Raw genomic sequence first — 23533 nt, forward strand, 5'->3', positions numbered from 1 at the left:
GACAGACAGAGAGAGAGAGACAGACAGAGACAAAAAAAGAGAGACAGCGACAAAAAAAGAGAGACAGACACAGAGAGACAGACAGAGAGAGAGAGACAAAAAAAGAGAGACAGACAGAGACAAAAAAAGAGAGACAGACAGAGAGAGAGAGACAGACAGAGACAAAAAAAGAGAGAGACAAAGAGAGACAGACAGAGACAAAAAAAGAGAGACAGACAGAGAGAGAGAGACAGACAGACAGCAACAAAAAAAGAGAGACAGACACAGAGAGAGAGAGACAGACAGACAGCAACAAAAAAAGAGAGACAGACAGAGAGAGAGAGACAGACAGAGACAAAAAAAGAGAGACAGACAGAGACAAAAAAAGAGAGACAGACACAGAGAGACAGACAGAGACAAAAAAAGAGAGACAGACAGAGAGACAGAGAGACAAAAAAAGAGAGACAGAGAGAGAGAGAGAGAGACAAAAAAAGAGAGACAGACACAGAGAGAGAGACAGACAGACAGACAGCGACAAAAAAAGAGAGACAGGCAGAGCGAGAGAGAGACAGATGGACAGACAGACAGAGACAGATAGAGTGAGAGAGAAACAGAGAGAGAGAGAGAGAGACAGGGTCTTCAGTTGAGATTCAGCATCCACTAAATGTTTCACAGCTCTCGTCCTGGAGGCCAACTGGAAGTCACAAAACTGTTTACTCTGTCTGGAGCTCCAACAGAACCAAATGTGTATTAAAGAACAATATGAGAGGGTGAGACAGAGAGAGAGAGAGAGAGAGACAGAGAGACAGACAGACAGACAGAGACAAAAAAAGAGAGACAGAGAGAGAGACAGACAGACAGAGACAAAAAAAGAGACAGACAGAGAGAGAGAGAGACAAAAAAAGAGAGACAGACAGAGAGAGACAAAAAAAAGAGAGACAGACACAGAGAGAGAGACAGACAGCGACAAAAAAAGAGAGACAGACAGAGCGAGAGAGAGAGAGAGACAGATGGACAGACAGACAGAGACAGACAGAGTGAGAGAGAAACAGAGAGAGAGAGAGAGACAGGGTCTTCAGTTGAGATTCAGCATCCACTAAATGTTTCACAGCTCTCGTCCTGGAGGCCAACTGGAAGTCACAAAACTGTTTACTCTGTCTGGAGCTCCAACAGAACCAAATGTGTATTAAAGAACAATATGAGAGGGTGAGACAGAGAGAGACAGAGAGACAGAGAGAGAGAGAGAGAGACAGAGAGAGAGTGAGGAGAAGACTAAGAAGAGGAAACAACAACTACAAAAGAGCATGTGGCGGTGACCCAACGGTTTGTGTAAATGGCACTGAGCATGAGGAAAGTGTCTGTCAAGATTGTCACCTTTCCAAACCATCTGCCTCAACCACTAAATTACACAGAACACTGTCGCTAAGCCACAGTGGAGTGGAAAGAGATTAACATACTTAAAAAGAAAGTTTACCTTCCGAATACTGTGTGCTTCCTGTCGAGGTAGATGCACGACCGGAACGTGATGAAGCTGAGAGAAAACGGAAACAGAGACATTACATTCGTATAAAACAGTTAAAAAAACAACTTACGGTTCAATAAATGAATATGTAAAAAGTATTGTGAAGAAACAAGATCTCTAAAAAGGGAGCTTTGCCTTCACAGTACACTTTACACAAACACTTTAGTTTGACTAAATACACAGAATAACCGTCAAAAACAAGACATTTACAGGTTCTTCTAACACAAGGTCCTTTAGTAAACATTTATAGGAAGCTGTTTTGTTGACAACCACGTCAATAATTAAACTGTTTCACATAAATGCTGAAGCTACGAGGAACTTTCATTTTGCGTTGGTTTTGGCGGCCCCTGTGGACAAAAGCGGTAGTGTTTAATTTTCTTTAATTTTACTGCACCATGGTTTGACCGTCTGGTTCTCCTGGTGCCACCAAGGACTAGTACTTAGAATAGCTCTATAGAAATAGACAATCATCTCGCTAAAGGTCTTGTTTACTCATGTAGCTCATACAGAGGCATCAGTATAAAACTGAGACCGTTTCAGAACCAGTTAAAAGTTCCTCACAGTAACTTTAAACTAAAGTGTATAAAAAGGACAAAATTAGCTTTAAAAGCGAATTTAAAAAATGTGAGTTTCAGTTTTATCATATAAATAGTTTCAAGGAAACAGTAAAAAAAAAAAGAAAAAAAGACTAATTTGATTTGCAACACTTTCCTCATGAAATGTGTAGGAATGACTATGTTGACTACTGAATAAGTAAATGCAACATACATAAAAAATTTTTGCAGTTGAGTTTTTGCATCCAGTATATTACATTTCATACAGACGTGTTGCATTTGTTCTTGTCTTATTCACCTGTGGGGCCTCAGCAAAGAAATCAAAAGGAAGAAAGAGAGTAAAAAAAACTAGATATAATTCTCTGCTGACTGACTGTCTAGAACAGAACGATAGTTCAAAGTTTAGGCTTTTTTAACAGAAAACATTTCTTACAACTGGGACTTGTTGGTGTTTGGACCGGAGTTTGCCATGCTGAGAACCCCGCGGCCGGTGTGAGACAGGTTGGGCTTAAACTCATCCTTGAAAGGCTTTCCCCAGAAGGACTCCCCTCCTGGGAAGAGAGGCAGTGAGTGAGGGAGGAAGGAAAGAAAGACACAAAAGGAGAGACATAGACACAACAAACCGTTTTAAAATATGAGAAACATCTTTGCTGGAAAGCACTCGACTTCCCTCCAATCAGACGCGCAAAAAAACGAGTGGTGTAATTTTCGCAGTTGAGGACGAGATGAGTTTCTATAAGCGACGCGCAAATGTAAAATACACGTTCCTGTTGACTGCAGGGAGGCAGCGAAGCAAACACAGAAGTGCGTGCAAGTCGTACATCGTGAAGAAAAATGGCAACTAACTTCAGACAAGGTGCCAAAGAAGGCTCAGCAGAGGATGTACTTCCTGAGGCAGCTGGAGAAGTTCCACCTGCCAAAGATAATGATGGTGCACTTCTACGCCGCCATCGTTGAGTCCATCCTCTGCTCCGGTCTGGTACGCTGCAGTCTGCCCTTGTCCTTGGCAGCGCATCATTCGCACTGCTGAGAGGGTGATTGGCTGCAATCTGCATTCCCTCCATGACTTGTTCGCTTCAAGGACCCTGAAGCGAGCGAGAAATATTGTAGCCGACCCCTCTCACCCTGGACACAAACTGTTCGAGTTTCTTCCATCTGGCAGGAGGCTGCGGTCCATCAGGACCAAGACCTCAAGAACAGTTTATTCCCGTCTTCAGCTGGACTCATTAACAAAGCCCAGGACCCCCACTGACTCCAACATATACTTGTTTTAAAGTACTGTCATCCGTTTGTTTGTGTACCATATTTTATTGTAAATTTCAATACGTTTCTATTTTTAAATGATGTCTTTATTATTGCACTGTGTTCATTGTTTGTTATGCACCAAGTCAGATTGCTTGTATGTGCAACGTACTTAGCAATAAACGGTTCTGATTCAAAGACTATATATCGACTGTAACGATAAATAAAATCAGACTTTTTAAATAAAGATCGTCCACATCTATCAAATGAAGGGAGTGTTTCTCGTTATTCCACTGATCAACGATTAAGAACTTGTGTCCACATGGCGTCTTTATTCAATCGTCAAGTGCAAGACGCTGCAGCCAACGCTTCAAGACGAAAATCTATGAAATTCTTAAGAAAAGCACCGGTGATGTCACTGTAGAAAATGGAGGAGGAGCTTGTTTTTACAGCTGGGTGGATACTGCTGGTGAGTGTTGTGCTTGCTTTTTTTTTTATAAAATCGGCGTACGCCTCGTCTCCGACAGATCGTCCTCCTTGCTGTAACGTTACAGTCAGGTATCCTCTGTTTGGTGACAAAACAATGTCAAACAAACAGATAGTAGCCCATAGAGATAATAAAGAGCAAAAGGGGCAAATGCGATGCTAGTCTATCGTACAACGGTGTGGTGATGTTAAGATATTTACAAAAAGCACTTGGAGCTTTTTAGATGAAAACATTTCCCCTTTTCTGGCAGAGAAAGCTGCCGCGTGGACTCGGGCCCCAACACGCCGATAAGACGAAGCATAACACGGGACAGAACATGCTAGCCGATGTAAACAAATCCATTCAAAAAAACGCAGCTTTGCAAATGTTTAGCAAGGAACGCAACATGTTTAACGCGGCCTCAAGGGTGCGTTTTGGTGGGAAACACTGAGTTTGTTTAAATGAAAGTCCACATGGCACCTTTAAGGCACGAACAAAAACATCCTCGTTAAGGAGAAGGAAAACTTTACCTTTCGGTTGGGCAAACACTTCTCACTTGTTGTCCATGAAAATCAATTCAAACACCTTTGGAGGAAGTGATTTTAGGTAACGGGCACTTTTCCTTTAAAAGGAAAATCATTGTCTCAGCACCTCGGAGCAGACGTTGGCCGACAGTTCACAGTGTTAATCCGTCATTTAAAATGCTCCTTCTGGGATTAAATGCATGTACAAAAATAAATAAATAAAAGTACACTTTGGGGAGTAAAACCGATAAGATTGAGTTCATGTAGCTTTTAATTTTCTGCTCCAATGCCCGTCATTACATCTTTATACTGTAACATACGATTAAACCCATTAAAATACATTGAGTTTGTCTAAAAGCGACACATTTCTGGATCCACCGGCACTACTAAATCAAAATAGAGAAACAGAACTAAGACTCTTTTCTCAAGACCTGTTTGTCCTTGAACACGGAGCCCTGCAGAGAGCCCTCAGCTGTGAATCATTAATTCAGAGCGACTCCATCATTAAGAATCACCATGATGAGCGGACAGGAATACGCACTGCAGGAGCTTATTGGCTCCCAACAGGGGGAGAGAGGATTTGTCGCCCCGAGGTGTGGTTCCCCGTCCTGCCAGCTGGTGTACGCAGCGTGGAAGTGTGTGTGTGTGTGCACGCATATAAAAGTACAGTATGTGCTGTGTGTTTACGAAAGCATACTAGCAACCAATCAACCCTTCAGTGGCTTTGTGCAGCCGTCAACGTTCCCGTGGTGACATTTCTGCATAATTTATCAACTCGCTGACATTTTTAGAGACCGGTCGGATCATAAATGAAGGCATAGCGAGAGAGGAGGATGACGAAGGGAAATTAATTCTCGCCAAAGAGTTGACCAATAAATCAAGATGCATTCACTCCGATAAATTTAACGGTAAACCTCAAACTTGGGACAGGAAAGAATATTAAAATATCCTCCACTGACCGACGTCTGCAAAGCATCCCTGCTAATCAACGCATTCTGTGCGTTTCACGCGAGCTTCTCGTTTCATATTTTGAATGCGTCTCTGGGATTTCGTTTACAAGTCGATGTTTAAAACATGTCTCTTCTCTCCGAAGCGTTTTGGATTAAATGAGGCTCCGCTGAACTCAGAGGGAAGAGTCAACGCTACAGTGAGCAGTCTGCCGGATGTGTGAGCGGGATTCACTCAACTCTGTGCGGGCGATTTTCTTGACACATAAATCTCAGAAATTCAAGCATCACATCATGATTCAATGTCTTATTTTGCCATCTCTTATTCCCCGCTAAAAAACACTCGAATCATTGATTGCCTGCGAATAAAATGCTCTTTTTTTTTTTCCTTCTCCAGTGTTCCTGCATCTTGTATTCATCACTATAAGTGAGCAGACAAATTACCTCTTCAAAGACCAGAATATCAAAGAAAAGATGATATTTGTCACCCCTGCTTTGGTCTGCTCAAGTGAAGAAAATGATATTTCAAACACACAGAATGAAAACAACAAAATGAGTCCAAAGCTTCACAGCAGCTGCTATAATTCACAAATATCATTTTCTTGAATTTGTTCCTGAGAAAAGTCTTCGTCAGACTCACGGCGTGTTCTTGAACCGCCGACTCGTTCGTATCCGTGTTTTGACAACGATTAATCCCATCGTCCTACTAAAGTGAAAGCGCGCGTCAGTTGATCCTATTAGCAGATAATCGCCCCGCCAATCCCCATAAAAGGGCATCCAACTGCAGGGCCGTGTGCACTCACACATACGTTAAAAAGGAAAGTAGTATGTAGTGGAGATAATTAAGTCAAGAATGCCCAAATGAAAGTGTAAAGGAGGTGGAGCACCAGACTACAAACGTAAAGAAACGTCAATAGTTCTGAAGTGGAGGTATTTCTACAAGAAAACCTCCACATGGCACCTTTAATGCGTTTAAACACTTCTCACTTTTTGTCTGTGAAAATCAATTCAAACCTTTTTGGAGGAACTGATTTTACGCTGCTTAATAGTAAAATAACACAAAAAAGATCTGTTAAATTTAATTTTAGAAGACCATAATGCTTTGTAAAATAATCAAAATTACTAATAAATATTATAAATGATATGTTGTTGATGTTACGTATATGTCCAGGGCTTTTATTGTGAAAGGTAAGAACAGAAGAAGTGGATCTGGTCTGCGTTTCCTTTGTCAAGGTTGAAAGCAGTAATAAAGTTTGTCGTGTAAAGACGTTAAATGTGCTCTGGAGTGTTTATGGTTCTGTTTTTACCCAAAAAAACAATTCCCAAATAGGAAAACATTGGTGAGCCCCATTGTTCTTATTAATACACAAAATAACATGTGAGTAACTACACGACTACAGCATGTTACAGGACTCTTTAAAAGCTCTTTAAAAGCCAGTTAGAGGCCTGTTCATGAGTTGTGTCCACGTGTTGTTCAGTCCAGGTGAGGAGGAGAATTTTTGCCCACAGGCCTGAAATTCTGCACCTTCATAAATCAGTCACGGTGGACGCATTTTCTTGCGCAGCGTTCAGAGACGCCCACAGAACACAAGGCTCGCTCTGTGCTGCGAACTCTCAGAGCAGCTCGGATGACACGGAGGCAGGAAATGAACCGCATGAGGCCCTCGCAGTCAATTCCAGTGAGCTGCCTCTTAAAAACTACACCGAATGCTGGTCGATTGGTCGTTCACCACACCCTTATTCGGTACCACACACTCAGCCTTCTTCCATCGACATCATCTCTGTGTGTGTGTGTGTGTGTGTGTGGTCTGTGCTCCCATGTGCCTTCACAGACTATATTTAGCAACACTCTCTGACTTGCATCTTGGGTTGCAAGCGGCATTTACGCAAAGCTTCCAAAAAGGAACTGTTAATAATTCAACAGAGACGGTGTTATGCAATTCAAAAGGTGCTTTAAGTGCAGTGTTAGTTTTACCTGTGCCGGTGCCAGTGGGGTCCCCTCCTTGAATCTGGAAACAGAAAGACTCTGTTAGGTTTGGTTGACATATGCTGCTGCACATAAAAAAAGAAAAGAAGAGTTGCTCCCATTACTTATAATAGGAAAATGTTTCAAGTCCACATGTGAGACTCTTATAAACCGTACAGTATTCCCTGACGTCACGCATCCAACTTGGAAGCATAGTCCTTGGAAGCACTGGTAACAGTGAACAATAGAGGCCTGTTGTCAGTGACTAAGGCTCAACTTTTCCTATTACTGTTTATATGGTGGAGTGCTGCTCTCTGGACTTCATGTTTAAAAAGGGGGTTTTGACCACCGCAGCTGCTGCTGCGGAGCAGAGGTTTAACGACACAAAGAACAGAAAAAGAAAAATGTATTTCGTTTTCTTTCACATTATGGTTTGAAATCGTTTGGCTGACGACATGCTGCAACACGACTGCAGACGGCAGAGTGACAGAGCAGCGGCAACAACAACAAATGGATGAAACAAAAAGAAGAACAACTAAAAAATACATTTATATAATAAACTCTTTGTTTCACCATGGAGTTACTAATCTTATAGCCACAATTAGATACAGCTTTGTTTAAAAAAATGAAAATAGTATTCACAATGTTTGAGACTTTCTTTCACTTGCTTCCCAAACAAACGCCAGATAAAGGTCTTTACGACACTGAAACTGGCTCTGAAACACCACAGCTTTTGTCCAAAGGGGGCGCCAAAATCAACACTAAATGAAAGTTCCTTGTGGTTGCTTTAAGTCTTAATTTCCATCCTCGTAGCACAAACAGCCACAACAGCTAGTCTGAATTATTCGTTGAAGTTTAGTGTAGTTTGTTACATTATATTTAAGTAAACCTGAGTCTATAATAAGGCCTCAATCACAGAGAAGAATGCAAAATCAATGTAAACATGGAACGTAACCAACGTCTCAAAAACATCTATAAAAAGGTTTTGTAAAGAAATTAATTCAAAATGTTTATCACACCTTAAGGTCACATGCACATAAACATGTTTTGATGAGAAACTTTGAATGTAAACTAACCGATCATTACAAAAACTCTCCAAATCGTAAGGTCTCAGCACTTCTTCGTCTGTGTATACAGGTTTAGCTTCACATACTTTGAATGGCGGTCTAGTTCTTTCACTTCCATGTCGAACTACATCAACGGCAAAAATGTGCTTTCGCTGATTATGTTTTTGTTTTTGTTTGTTTCAGCAAACACGAATCAAAGCTGATGAATGCCTTCATGTTCCCCGGCTGAATGGAGACAGCAAGTTTAAAAGAAAAACTGCAAGATTGCACAATAATGTGGTACCTAGGCAGCCGTGTGAAACGGTTGCATCATGTCGGTGTTGAACAATTCTTCTCCGTGTTTGAGCCCGAGGCAGAGGAACTTTGATGAGCCTCTCTCTTTTTGTCAAATGTTTTTAAAAAGTATTATCCGAGGGTGTTCTGTACAAGCGAGGGATACGGCTCCCTTTAACAAACCGCAATAAAAAGTGTTTTTGTTATGAAATGATTCTCTCCAAGGCCACCCTCCTCCTGTCCTCAGCTTTGGAAGAGAAGCCGAAGGCGCAAGTGGCAGAGTAATTATGGATAAACAATTCACAGCTTGCCACTGTGTGTCTGAAAACCACGGGACAGAATATTAAAAAAGAAAAGGAAGGTAAGGGTCCCCTTGAGACCAGATGTCCACTCAGAGCCACTTTAATTATAGAAGAGGCTGCTCTGGAAAAACAAAGACGAGCGGCTGATCAGAGACTCGTATTTCAAATTCTCAGTCTGGGTTAATAAGATTCAGTCTGAAGAAAAACATGCATTTGTCTCCATCTCTGAAGCAGCAAACACTAAAATATATTATTATTTTGTGAAGCAGTGAGCGCCCACCTTGTTGTCTAACCAATTATTAATATTAAATCTTATCTATCTGCAGAGGACCGGTTATAACATCTAAATTAGAGGTTAAAACGTATCATTCTAATCCGTCCAAACCAACAATCAAAGCCAAAGACTGCACTTTGTTTTTTGGTCATTAAACTGGTGGCTTTAGTCAGGATAAGAGCTTTTTATTTATCGTATTTTATTTATCTGGTCAAAATCCTTACCATGAAATTCCTGATGGACCTGTGGAAGACTGTCCCGTCGTAGTAGCCTTTCTTACACAGACGGGTGAAGTTCTCTCCAGCTTTGGGAACCTGGAGGAAAAGAACATGCAGAGATTGTTCAGGAAAAAGCACCAACAACGAAATAAAACAATGAAATAATATCTGCTGCTCTATACGCTCACTGAAATCAGTGCTGAGGTATGAAGTTAGTTAAGTAGCATTGAGAACACAGTCTTTGATAAAAACCCAGCAACACACTCAACCGTGTAACATTTAGATAAACTGGATGCTGAATGTCAAACACTTCATTTTTAAAAACAGCCTGATGTCATCTAGTAGTCCCCGTACATATCGGATAAGATCCTAATCACAACAAACGGGTGTTTTCATGTTCGTAACATGTCAAAAACCCAAACAACTCTTTGTTCAGTGCTTATTCAACGAAGGAAATACATTTCTACCGCAGTTTTAACACATTTTATCTCGAGTGATGCATTAAATAACGTCATAACAAGCCAACAGGATGCAGAGAAGTTGAGGTGTATTGCTATATTTAACATGGTTGGTTTATCCGACTGCTTTAAAGGGGACATATCGTGCTTACTCATGGTTCATACTTGTATTGTGAGTTTCTACTAGGACAGGTTTACAGGGTTTAATGTTCAAAAAACACATTATTTTCCTCACACCGTCTGTCTGAATATAGTTGTATTAAACCTCCGTCTGAAACTCTCCGTTTTAGCGCCTGTCTCTTTAAGAGCTCTTCCCAAAAAGCTAGAAGCCAGGCTTAGCAGGCTGTTTAGTTGGTGTAATAAAAAAAACAGACTTCTAGGTGAAGGTACATCATGGGTCATAAAAAAAGAAATACAACTTTTAGGTTTATGTTGTAAATCATTACAGAAACACACTGACAGAAGCTCATTTTGACCGGCTGGCACCGTGTGAAACCAGCCGGTATTTGTCCCCAAAGCGGGAGGCGTGGCTTCTCCATTGACGCCAGCCAGCGTCAATAACCACGAGGAACACTTCTGTGTGTGTCTGCGTGAGAAACTAACTTTTCCCCTGTCGGCAACAATGGCTGATGGTTTCCTTGAATCACCAGCTGCCTTCGTAAAAAGCCTATTTTTAGTCTCGGGCCTTTCGCTGCCGTGTGACGGCTTCCTTCGAGCTCTACTGGTCTTAATTCGTGCCACGTCTCAATTTTGCTGTTGGGGTTCAATGCTCTGCCTCTTTTTTTCTGTTATAAATCCCAGATCTTCAAAGCACTCTGGTACAAAGAGGCTTATTGTTTTAAACCACTAGACGGAAGAAATGGATCGACTTTAACAGTTTGAGACGTTGAAATCGATTTTTGTAAAAACAGTTATCTAACGGCACGTCACATTACGTGTACATGTGTGAATGAAATGCATGCATGTCAAAATATACAAGCTTCGTGTGCTACTTTCCTCTGAATCCTTTTAGACTTTTGAGCAGAACCTTTCCCGTCAGAGATCTCTATCTGCTGCAGCCCTGTAGTGGTGGTTAATGTAGCGCGTCTGCATGCTTTTTCGGTTTCTGTGTGTGTGAGTGAGAATGTTTAAAATGCAATCGTATTCAGAAAACATGCCCAGGTGCCTAAAATTGTCAGCAATCAGGGATGTTTGCTAGGGCAAAACTTGCCTCCTGTATTTCCCAGGCAATCAACTCAAAAAGGATATTCTAAATGTACGTTTCTGGCAGGATTGTGTGCATTTAACGAACGTCCTAACAGACTGTGTAGTTCCTTTTCACCCAAATTTAACATGAGACCATCTAAAGAATACTGTGCAAGGGAATACCTATCCTGTGTTATAACATATATATTTTTTAACAGTGTGAATGAGCTTTCATATTATTTAGGTAGCTCTTTCGGTCTTTCTCCCCTCTCCCTGCAGGTCAATCAAAATTTTTTAATCATATGTAAAAACAGACAAATTTTAACCTCACACTCAAAGAAAATAATTGGAATATCTTTGGTTAGATTTAGAATTGACTAAAGATGTAAATTTAGACACAGTCATCGTATTCTAGCCCACTCAGGTGAAGCCTTTGTACCGTGAGTAAGGTACCCGCCGCGTCATCCGATCTCCAACAACGGGCACTCTACGGGACGGTGGGCTCTGGATGTGTGTGACTGAGAGTGTATGCGACAGTGAAGCGGCACTCATTAATTCATAAACAACAGGCCACGAATAGAGCTGCAATCTTGTGAGGAAACCACTGGGGAAGAGGAGGAGGAGGAGGAGGAGGGGGGGCACAGAGGGCAGGTTGTCTAACTGCTGCAACTTTCCCCCTCATTATCCTGATTCGACAATGCAGAAGCCAATGAAAACCCAAGTTGCATGAAGAAGCGCCAGGTTACCGGGGCAGAAAAGCATTCCTGGAACTCACACCTGGACTTTTAAAAAAAAAAAAAAAAAAAAAAAAAAAAAAAAAAAGGAGGCACACATTTTTGCCAAGAAGTAAACTTGGCAACCTGAGGGGAGAGACTCTGCAAGAGGCTGATTTCACTGTTTTGAGTGTGTCGCCCTAAACACGATTTAACCGCCTGCTCGGGCCAAAACAACATTATTTTAGAAACTTACACCTTTAAATGAAATCAGCATTAAGTCTGAATCAGAGCCTCAGTGTCAAAAACACCAGGCGTCATTTATAAAACTGTCTATTTTAGTGGCCAGCTTTGCTAAACTCAAACATCTACTTACATATGTGTCAGTAAATGATATCAGCTTCTAACGGCTTGAAGAAAAACTACTTTTTATCTTTTCAACATCCTTCCAACACTATAAATAGACCCGACCTATGATTTTAAATAAACTGCAGGGTCCCTTTTTACTTGTTTATCTTTGAATCATGTGAACATTTGAAAAAACAAACAAACCCGAGGGCTCGGTCAGCGCCGTAACAAGGTCTGTGATTCATTTTTCTCTCTTTTCTCGAGTTGGGGCGACGCATGGACAGACCATCATGACCACGGACCCCTACCTGCATAGCTAACAGTGTCCCCAAAGCAGCAAGAGTTTGGTCGCTCAACAGCACAAGACAACCCACAACCACACAGCAGCAGTGATTTAACTATGATTTAAATATGATTTGCTATTTTGACATGTTAAAGCACTGCCGTTCACAGCCTACTATTGTTCCATCTTCAGGTCGTGAAAACACACCTTAATTTCAAGAAAACCAACAGTTTCTAGACTGCAGACCACTCAAAGCCCTTTAACACCACATGTCATCATTCACCCATTCACACACTGATGACAGTAGCTACCATGCAAGGTGCCACCTGCCCATCAGGCATTCATACATGCAGGAACAGCCTGTCGGGGCAATTTGGGAATAAGTGTCTACTTTGTAATCTATCTTTGGGGAGACGCAGAAAATAAGGCTCTGGAGGCATTTCCCCCCCGATACTACAAAACACATTATTTCTTCCAATTGTCTGGTCTGTGATTTTATGTGTGTGTGTGTGTGTGTGTGTGTGCGTGGGTGTGTGTCATTACCTTATCACAGTGCAGCTCCAGGTTCAGGTCTCCCTTGTTTGTGTGCAGACGGACGTAGCCCTTCTTCTTCACATAGCGGTAACGCACCGTGTCGTCCGCGATGACATCTATGACATAAAAAAACAAAACAAATTCAGCCTTTTTAATTCTTCAGAGATGAAAACATTAGGGATTATGAGAGAGAGAGAGGGGTGTTATCTTGAAGAACAACCGTAAGACTTTGATTGTTTACAGGTCTCAGCTGGAAGATCTCTGACCTTTAAAATCCTCAGCAGAGCTGGTTGTTACTTAGATTTATGCACGTTTTATTCTCCTGTTAAGCATCTTAGCTTTGTTTTTATTTACAGTTCAGCCTTCATACAAGACTCAAGCTGACAAAACATGAACTCACGTTAGAGAAAGAAACAGTATCCGACAATTAAAATAATATAAATCCTTTCCTGCATACATACATACATACAAACACAATATAAAGACAACACGGTTCTGTATTCTTATACTAGGCACACGTCCATAAAAATACAAGGCATGTCGCCCTGTTTCTGGAACCTGAACTGGGTCACTAAATCCAAACATGGCCCTCCTCTTGTGAACTTTACTGAACCTACCACACAGTTGCATAAGAGCAGATCTCATAAGAGCAGATCTCATAAGAGCAGATCTCAGAGGCTGACGGGAGAAGACAAACCAGTCGAACTGAGCATCTCCCAGTTTGAGGCTACATTCGGCTGCGTGTGTGATCACGAAGCTGCGCTTTGCTGCTACAGAGCAGGCGTGACTGTAGCCGGTCTATTCCCCCCCCGACCGATAACGATTAAAGCAGCTAAAGAAAGAAGAGGTGAATGTTTCCGTCTGCTGGGAATGTGGATGTTTTTATTTTGAAGGAGGGCGAGATGTTCACTTGCCTGCTTCTTGTGTTGTTGCAGGAGTCATGGCCGTGGATGTGAAGGAGGCGGAAACTCTGCCCGTAGAGTAGTGGGCCTGAGGAAAAAGAGACCCAAAAATAACAGCTTTTATGTCACATTTACTACTTTTGAAACACCTCTTCTCCTGTTATACTTTCATGATGTCAGATCGATTGTGTAGAGATTAGTTTTTCTTTTTCTCAAATGTAATCCGTTCTGAACGGCAGACATCTCATCGTCAGTAGAAGTCAGATTAGAGCCGTCACGATGTCAGATCTTAAATACACGATTATAGCGGCCAACAGAATACAAGATGACGATATCAAATAACTTCAGCATTGACTTTGTTTAATGTGCGTTTTGTCTCTTTTTCGGCAAATGAATCAAGCTCAAAATAAGAGTGTAGGGAGGCGGAGCGAGTCTGTCACTGTACAAAAGAACAATCTGCATCTCCACAAAACTGGCGAGCTCATGTTTTTCAGATGCAGGTAGAGAGAGAATTATATTTAATGTTGCTTGACCAAAAAGAAAAACCCAACTCAAGGTACACTTCATTTTTGAAGCCCCTTTCAGGAGCTTTCAAAAGCATCCCATGGTCTTCTTCAGTGAGAGGAGTTTGATCAGTTCCCATCATGTGACCAACGTATCTATACTGTGAGAATAAGCTTTCACGCTGGATTATTTAATGCTCTCTTAAGCGTAATAATGTGTCTGCATAGGGGTGAGCTGAGTTTAGTAGATTAGTTAAAGAAAAAAAAAAAAAAAAAAAATGAGTCATTTAATAGTTTAGGTCGAATAAAAAAAGCCCAAAACTGACCAAGTCCAACTTCTCATGAGTGAGAATTTGTTGCTTTTCTTGTTGCTGATTATCTTTGGGTTTCTCTGGGAAAATGTGATCGTTACGATTCGCTATTTCATGAAATTTTACGGATTAATAGACATGAATAGATGAATGAATTCTGAAAATGAACACTGCTTGCAGCCCTTATTTGTACATTTATCCCTGGAGATCAGGTCCTCTGCTCAAAAGGCACTTCAACAGGGCAGAAACATCCCTGGCCGGTCCCCACATTTACTCTAAGGGTGCAGCAATCGCTCATTTTTTAACCATTGTTTTCAGTGGTGGCTTATTTGGACGGAAAACTCCAGAGTGCCACACTGGTTGTTATTTTTCTGGCGGTACTCGACACAGATAAGACCTGCAGTGACGTTACAACCTCGGGAAATCCTCCTGCGATGACGGAAAAATGCTTATTTGGGTGTAACCGAGACCTGTAGCGACAGCAAATGCAGCTTGTAGATTTATCCCATCTCATATTTAGATGTTTTAAAGGTTCTTTGGGTTTAAATCTATAGTAGAATGGCTGAACAGTAATATAAAGCAAACCAAAAATACCACAAAAACAATGCGGTGAGATTGGAGGAGTTACTGGAGGGAAATGAAAGTGGAGACGTGAAAATGGATTTTAAGAGCTCGTGCGTCTACTCTACGGTCCTGGTTTAGCATTCCTCTGCTCTAGTTCTCGTGAAGGCGCATGAAAGCCCAGACGGTTACCTTGTGTGCACCGTATGACCTATATTCCCCCGTTCCCTCGGATGCTGCCAGAGCATCACCTCGACTGTGAACTCCAGACAGAGAGCGACCGAGGAAAAGCTCTGGCGTTTAAAAAAAACAACAAACACAAAGAAAGAAAACCCCAGACGGGGAGCAGCACCAAAGGAGAGCCGATAAGAGTCGCTGATGCCGTTTAATAGGAGTCATACTTCATCTTCTCCGGTTTTAAGGACACGGTGGTCGCATGACCAATGACCCTTTTTATTGTTGCACATCTGTTTGTTTCCCTGCAGTTAAACCTGAGTAATAACCACGGAGAGCAGACATGTAAGAAGATTACAGTTCCTATCCAGAAGGTATTTTAAAAATAAAGAATATAAACCTGCTACATGCTCAAAAGAGGCCTTTGTTTTCATCTATGCATCTAATGCTTCAGACCTCGACATGTTCTTCCTGCCCGAGTCTTTAACTTAAAGTGTTCACTTCAGCTCCTGTAGAGTGAGATGTGGATCGTTCTTCATCTCCCTTTGAACACAGTGAGGCTTCTTTGTTCTATTTCTGGATGCAGTCGTTTGTCATACTGTCGCTGTTTTACGTGTATTACTGTGTGTTTGGCTCCCTCCTGTGGACAAAGTGAAGATGACACGTCTTCACCAAATTAACGCCCTCTTGAAATGCTGCAGCAGCACAACTGAAGAATTTAATCATTCCTTTAAAAAATAAAAAAGTCAAAAGGATTAAGAGTCAATTTAGCATAAAAAGCACGCTGCAAGATGTAGTACAACATCCTGGTATTTATGTCATACTGCATTTTAAATACTATGTATTGAAACATACTAAATATTATGGTAGTATGGATATTGTAACGCACAGCACCAGTGCTTTTAAGCTCGTCTGGACTTTGTAGAACTTTGAGTCCGTTTCCAGCTAAGAAGAAGAAGCCCGGACACCGTGTGGTACGACTGAAAGCTCCGGGAAGAAGTCGGTAAGTGGACCATTTATGTCAAATGACTGTTTCTGAGCCGGTCAGGAGTGATCTTTGGCATTCAATGCTCCCAGAACTAATACCTGAGCTTTGGGTACCAGTGTTTGAATAATAAACTGTACGTCTCAGTGAGTGGAAGTGATTCTTTTATGTGTAAGTCAACATCAGGCTCGACACAAACAAGCTTTCCTAACTTTGCAAAACAAAATATAACAAATAAATACATAATTATAATTTACTGATACGTAATCCAGCTGTTTGAGTCATTATCGGACCGATACCAGAGCATCTCTAGTTCATAAAGCACTGATTGTTGTTGTTTTTCTGATCGTCTGCTACATTATGAGCATCCAGATCTCTCAGGGGGTCCGGTTCAGGTCTGCTTTCTGCCCCCAGAGTCCAAACTAAACCAGTTTCTATGCTCCATATATCGGCAACTCAAACCTCAGATTAAAGCTGACTTCTCGGTTTGCTGCTGCCTTATTTTAATCAAATAATTATTCATTTCTTGTAACTTGTATTCTTGTATTTTAGCTTGTTTGTGTTTCTTTTGCACTTTGTCTTTTAATGTAAAACACTTTGAAATCGCCGTGTTGCTGAAATGTGCTATAGAAATAGACTTGCCTCGTCTTCTATGTATATATTTTCCTTATTAAAGGTGAAGCTTTTCATCAATAATATGTTAATATCACTATTTTACTTGTATGTATATTTAAGTCGGTGTATTGTTATGAAGTTTTTACCTGTTTTCTACAAGTACATTTTCTTGTATCGATCCACTTTTGTGTACTTCTCTTCTTTGAATCTATTTTTTAATGCACAGATGGAAATGTTTATGCGTCCCACACATTGTAATCAGACTGTAAATTGAGCATCTTTCAATTAAACGAATCTAAACTGTTAAACGGAGAAGAAGTCCCTAAAAAAAAGCAAAGGTTTAAATCACAACTGCTGCTGAAATAGCACTTTAACATCTCCATGAGGAACGAAGCACTGAACGCTCCGGGGAAATCCATCTAATTTTTTATTTGCTTAAACAACTTCCATTACCAGGAGGGATGTTTAGATGTGAAAGACTAGTTTCTAATGTGAGGGAATAAAACACGAGCTGGGATTAATAAGACATTTCATATTCTTCTCTCCTTCTCTTGCAGGACGTGATGCAGTTTTACATAACTTCAGCATCGTGGTGTTTTTACTCACAGCGTTCAGTTTGTCCGTCTTCTTGGCGGCCTTCTCCTTCATAGTGGAAGCCAGGAGCTGGTCCCCCTTGTAGTCCTTGTACAGCTCAGCTAAGGTCTCCATGGTCTCCATGTTGGTGGTCTTCAGGTGGTACGCCGGGTGCAGCTTGGCCTTTTCCTCATCTGAACCGCGCCGGGGAAACCAGAGCAAGAGGAAGGAAAACGGTTTAATCAAGAAACTTTCATATTCCATGAAGACGTTTAACAGAAATGCAGAATTCCTTCATTACAAATAGTTAATAACACATAACCCACCTGGATCCAACACCTTCAGGTTGTTTATCACGTGGAAGAAGTTGGCAACATTGAATTTATCCAGGTTTGTGGGGTCCTGCAAAGACAAAACAACCCCCCAAAAAACAATTAAAAAGTTAATTTTCCTTAAATAATGTGCTTTCAACTTTTGCAAAGCAAAACAACAACCCACCTGAAGCACGATAATGTCCTTCCTGGTGAAGGGTTCGTCGGTCAGCAGGTCTTTAAAACTTTTGGTCTTGATGTTGAGTTGCTCAACAGCCTGAGTGGAAACGGAAACATTTAAGAATTGTGTATCGTGTGATTGAATGAATACTACCACCACTTTGCCGACTCCCCGTCTAGACACTAACGGGGTTCACAGCATCGCAAAACACACTTCATGAATCCCGGCAATCAGCTTGAAGTCATCGAGAGGACACTTCATACAATCTTGCTAAAGAATAAAATAAAAATTACAAAGCTGTCTTGTGTGTGTACTGTAGTTCTATTAGCCGTTAGCCAAACACACGTCCAAAACAACAAAGGTGAGCAAACTCCCCCCCCCCCCCCCCACTGTGTCTCTGGGTGCTGAGTAGCAGCTGTGGGTTGAAGATGCACTCAGCTGTGTTATCTCCTGGGGCCCAGGAGATAACACAGCTGGGAGGGCCGATTAACAGTAGTGAGCGAGAAGTCGGCAGCCAATGAAAAGGTGTTTTTGATAAAGTGTGAACCGCTGCAACCACGAGAGGTTCTTGAGCACGAAGCCATAATTGGACACACAAAATAATATGCAGTTTGCTGCAACAGAATACGAGATTAGCCGAGGACAGAAATAAGGGTGCACACTCGCTCACGCACAGACACACGATCGCATGATTGTCATCCTCAGTTTGTTTGGAGAAACACTGTTTTGCACTAAACTAATTCGGTGTGATTTAAGGCAGCATCTTGTGAGACTATGTGGGCTGAGCATCTGCACGGTATCACAATGAAATCAAATCAATAACATCTGTGTTTCAGTGTGCGTGTGTGTGGGAGAGTGTGCGAGCTCACCAACCTCATTAGAGAACACGTTGCCGGTGACCTTGATGGCCACGAAGTGAGAGTTATTTGTGAAGATGTTGTACAGGACGGGGCAGTGATACTTTCCTGGAAGAAAATGAAAAGGGAGTGAGGAGCGAGCGGAGCGGCCGACAAACGGACTGAAAACTTCTCATGCAGAAGTCAAGAAACACTTCATGTTAAGTTATATCACCTCTCCCACATCATCCTCCTCCACTCGCTTTCATTTACTCTTATCCCCCCAAAACATGACCCTTTAACACTCTTTAAGTCTCACACACAGCAGGGCAGTAAGAAAAAAGCAGCCTTGACCTTTTTATTTTAAACTACTTCCAGTCTGATTCTGATGATTAGAATCAGGGAACGTAAGCCGTAATAACTCACTAGTTCCTACGCGAGTCCTTTAAGGTTAAGAGTGAATTGAACACTTGCATCTGTATTTACCATCGCTGTTCTTGGCGAAGTTAAGTTTGATGAGGGACTTTGCTTCCAGTTTCTGTGAGAAAGAAGAAAAGTTTAGTGTCCAATCATAAAAATAATGTCATCAAAAAATAATTCACAGAAACTGAATGAAAAAAAAACAACAATATTTTATATTCAGCTATTCAATAATGATACATAACAACTCACAGTTGTGGTAAATAGTAAAGTGTGTGGCCTCTAAAGTAAACAATTAAAGGGAACCACCCTTTATGTGGATGTTCAATCAGTGTTGATAGTGAAAGTAGTCGACGGAAGCAATAAATTCCTTTGTGCGTCCTATATTGAGCCAGAAAGCTCAGTCAGCAGCTGCAAAATCTGTTGGATGCAGGAAGAACTACAGGCTGTTTCAGCTTAGATTTCTAGTCAGGGGTATGTGCGTCGCTCAAAAAACAGACCTTTCTAAACCAGTTATAAATTCAATTTTTTTTAACAGCACTTCCTTGTTCTGCTACGTTTTCAACAGCAAAAATGCCATCTCAAAATATGATTACAGGACGTATTTTATAGTGTTTTAACCGACTCAGATATTCAGCCTTCTTTAATAGAGTACACGGCCGAAGAAACGCAGCTGAATTAGCCGTTCAAGACGATATGACCAGTGGTGACCATCCGGGCAACAGAAGCTTGCGTGCAATGCATCCTGGTACATGTAGGCACTTCTGGCGCGGCTCCACAAGCAGATCTCTAGGTCAATACAGCATGCACTGAGAAGCTTGTTGCTTCTGTCAACTACATTTATCGTCAACACTGTTTGGACATTAATATTTAAACCAGTAAGAAGCGGCCCCGTTTGGCCTCATGGCGCGTGTTGTTTGCTCACCTCTCCAGAGATGGGGTTAGTGCCATACCTCTTGATCCACGGCATGATGCTCCTGAAACACACGGTACAAAGGAGGTGATCTTTATTTAAAGGTCGAAATAGAAGCAATCACAACACATTTCAGCTTCGATGTGTTCTCAACAAGAAACATCCTTCATCCTCATCTCATTGGCCTTTAACAATTCACTTTAATATTGCCCTCAGTGTGACACCAACAGTGAAAGACACATAGCGTAAAGAGGGATTACTAAGAGCTCCATGTATCAACAGTTACTGACGGACATATCAAGCAACAAACATAACAACCCTGTAGAACCGGCACACAGTTGGACATGCCTATTATCATTTATATTATTTGAATCATCTACTTACAGCAGGTCAAAGACGACTCCCTCATCAGTACAGACAGGATACTCAAACGGCTGCAGGGACAAGCTGAAATGTTTCAGAGAAAACACTGAAGTCAAACAACTGCTCAGCAAAACGACACATCCAGACAGGTTTTCATAGATTGTATTGCATACATTTCGCCATCTATTCAATATATTGCTGTAAAGTCTCCTCCACTACTGGTGGAACAGCATGGCCAGATTTTAGTTATTGGTGTAATAGCAGACTTGTATCTCTGCTGATGGTTAACAAGACTCTTCTTACCTGCAGTGGTCAAATGGAAGCCGTCTGAAGTCTGCCTGTGGGATTTCTGAAAAGCAAAACATAAATCAAAACAAAAAAACAAAGCATTCAATTCCATACATTCCAGACAACAGCGGGGGAAATGTTGGGTATTAAAATAGTTTTACTAGCTTCTATTAAACTCAGTGTAGTAGTATAGAGCGTAGTAGTATAGAGCGTGGTAGCTACAGTGGTTCCCAACAAGGAGTTTGGGAACCCACAAGTGGTCGCACAGTCTCACATTAAATCTTTGCTTCTTTTTTTTCTTGAGAAGCTCTGGATATTTTTAAATACGAGATGATTTCCTGCTTTTCTCCGTCACATATCTTTGTAAACTAAATATTGTTTTACGTTTGGCTCTGTGAAGTTGTGATGGTCATTTTTAAACGTTTCATAGACTCACCAATTATTAATGAATAGAGGAAAATACCAGCAGATTAACCGATATTGAAAATAATCTTTAGCTGCAGCCCTACAGCATACAAATAAACCAGTAAATTATGCTTTATTATTATAGTTTAATCTATGAATAACAAAAAAAATGGCCCCAGGTTTACCAGCTGCAACATTAAAGTGATGAACACATGAATGCATCAATAGTTATAATCGAGTGATATACTTAATTCTGAAAAGAACCATTCTGGATAATAACTACTTTTACTTTAAGTATATTTTGCTGCTAATACTTTTGTGCTTTTACTTAAGTAAGATTTTGAATGCAGGACTTTTACTTGTAAGTATTGTAGTATAACAAACTTCTACTTAAGTAAAAGGTTTGAGTACTTCTTTCAGCACTAGGTACAAGTATACAATATAAAGAAGACAACAAGTGTACGATATCTTCATAACTAACGTTATGACTGTTGCCTCTTGTTTTAACCAGGTTAAATTGAAATTAGAGATATTTAAAATACAACTCACCTGATCGCTTCCCTCCATAATAGTTTGTGTACTCTGAACATGTGATGTACCTGTTAGGCGGGAAAAAACACACATAAATAAGAGGAAAGACAAAAGAGTGACCTTAAATAAAGTTAAACCTAAACTAATGCCAGAAATAAGCTACTGTAAGTTAGCTAGCTAGCTAGCTCGTTAGCAAACACTGTTAGCTCGCTAAGCTAACAACAACACGTACGTGGTGCGCTGTATCGTCCATGATAACGTTGATACTTACATTTTATCTTTCTGGTGCTGTCGTTTCCCCATTTTGACTGTTTTGTGTAGATCTGAGAGATTATTAAGGTTAAAACCGATGGACTTTCACGTCAACAACACACAGCCTGCTCGCCTTGCTGTAACTTCCTGTTTACGTTCTTTTACGTTACCGTCATTGACGGCATACCACTTATAGCCGCAGCACTCTACTGCCCTCTGCTGGAAGAACGGAGAACAAACAAACAGACATTTTCTCTCGTTGGGCCTGTTCTTTCTTTTTTTTAGGAAACCCAAAATGTCTTACAACCTTTTAAAGCTGAAACGAGTCCTTATACTCCTGCAGGAACATGCAACAGATTCCTTGCGTCTCCCTGCCTTTGTTTGTTTTTTATTCCATGTTTTCCACTAAAAACATAATTTAAATAAATACATTCATCAATTTCCTATCGCATTTCTTCAAAAAGCAAAACTCAAACACATGTTCAGCCGTGCTCTAATTAATGTTCTTTTGACAGTTTTTCTGAAACAGAGCTTCAGATTTATGTTCCCTATATAATATTCAGAACTGTAGCGGCTCTGTTACTGTCTTAATGATTTTACCGTCTCTCTACCGTCACAACATGACATATTATCACTGTACATATCAGTAACAGTGCCGTTTGAATACTCCATATGACATGCTCATTTATCATCTTTGAAACACACACTTTGTCTCTTTTTCTTTTTAATCTCTAAATGTGCACATTAACCTGAAAACAGCTGTGGAATTTATTATAAAAAAATAAAGGTGTTCAAATAATATTTAAATATAATTTTGTATGCATTATTCAATTAATGTCATCCTCTACACTGGGTGTATAGTAATGTTTAAATGTCTGTGCTTGGTGTCTATTATTTCTCTTCATATTCTCTCACATGTAAACTACATTTGATTCTGTAATTAAACTTTAAATATAAACCATTTCCTGGACAAACATAACCACGCAGAATAAATGAATCTACAATGAGTGTTATTTGGACTTGGCATTTTATTCACTGAAGTCATTCTCATAATTATGGATAATCGTTTACTTCTTCTAACAAGCGGAAGGGAGCAAACAAAAAACGGTTGGAGGCACGATCTGTGCTCAGGTTGTTAGTGACGAGTGTTAACGTGGAGCAGGAGGTACATTCAGATCGACCACACGTCCTCTGAAGCACGGACACATTATTCGGGTAAACCGACCGACCCATCATAGGCAGGAATGAAACAAAAGCTCTTTATAGATGAAGGATGCTGCGGAGTGATGGTGGTTGCTTATAAAAATAGAACACAGAGCAGCATCGCTGCCTGCGTACCTGAGTTACATCTGGCTTTCGTTTCTCCCATCATTCATTGCACTTCAACGGCTTACAACGAAAACACACCACATCGAAACAACAGAGTTCTCGTCCTTGGCACTTTTATCTTTGTTAGGCAGAACCAAACTTTCAAACTTTGATGGCAGATTATGAAACAAAAGGTTGGGTTACCAGACACGGACAAACATTTTTTTTTATATATATATATATATA

At 40.8% G+C, this 23533-nt stretch overlaps 1 protein-coding gene across 1 annotated transcript in view; it reads right to left on the reverse strand.

The window, feature by feature from the left end:
- ppil2 (peptidylprolyl isomerase (cyclophilin)-like 2) overlaps positions 1-22136 on the reverse strand; it is a 33184-nt gene extending 11048 nt beyond the window's left edge. Inside the window, exons 1-16 of the mRNA XM_031870619.1 lie at positions 21999-22136; positions 21746-21795; positions 20807-20852; positions 20525-20587; positions 20153-20204; positions 19294-19345; positions 18845-18936; positions 17978-18067; positions 17806-17881; positions 17513-17673; positions 13770-13845; positions 12865-12971; positions 9341-9430; positions 7210-7243; positions 2489-2606; positions 1454-1510 (exon numbers count right to left, since the gene is read on the reverse strand). Of these exons, the coding sequence (XP_031726479.1) occupies positions 1454-1510; positions 2489-2606; positions 7210-7243; positions 9341-9430; positions 12865-12971; positions 13770-13845; positions 17513-17673; positions 17806-17881; positions 17978-18067; positions 18845-18936; positions 19294-19345; positions 20153-20204; positions 20525-20587; positions 20807-20852; positions 21746-21795; positions 21999-22030 (1196 nt within the window). The 5' untranslated portion in view covers positions 22031-22136. The remainder of the gene's footprint in view (positions 1-1453; positions 1511-2488; positions 2607-7209; positions 7244-9340; positions 9431-12864; positions 12972-13769; positions 13846-17512; positions 17674-17805; positions 17882-17977; positions 18068-18844; positions 18937-19293; positions 19346-20152; positions 20205-20524; positions 20588-20806; positions 20853-21745; positions 21796-21998) is intronic.
- Between the last annotated feature and the right edge of the window lie 1397 nt (positions 22137-23533).

This window comes from Anarrhichthys ocellatus, unplaced genomic scaffold, assembly GCF_004355925.1.
Source record: "Anarrhichthys ocellatus isolate YVR2014 unplaced genomic scaffold, GSC_Weel_1.0 scaffold53, whole genome shotgun sequence".
NCBI classification, from domain to species: Eukaryota; Metazoa; Chordata; class Actinopteri; order Perciformes; family Anarhichadidae; genus Anarrhichthys; species Anarrhichthys ocellatus.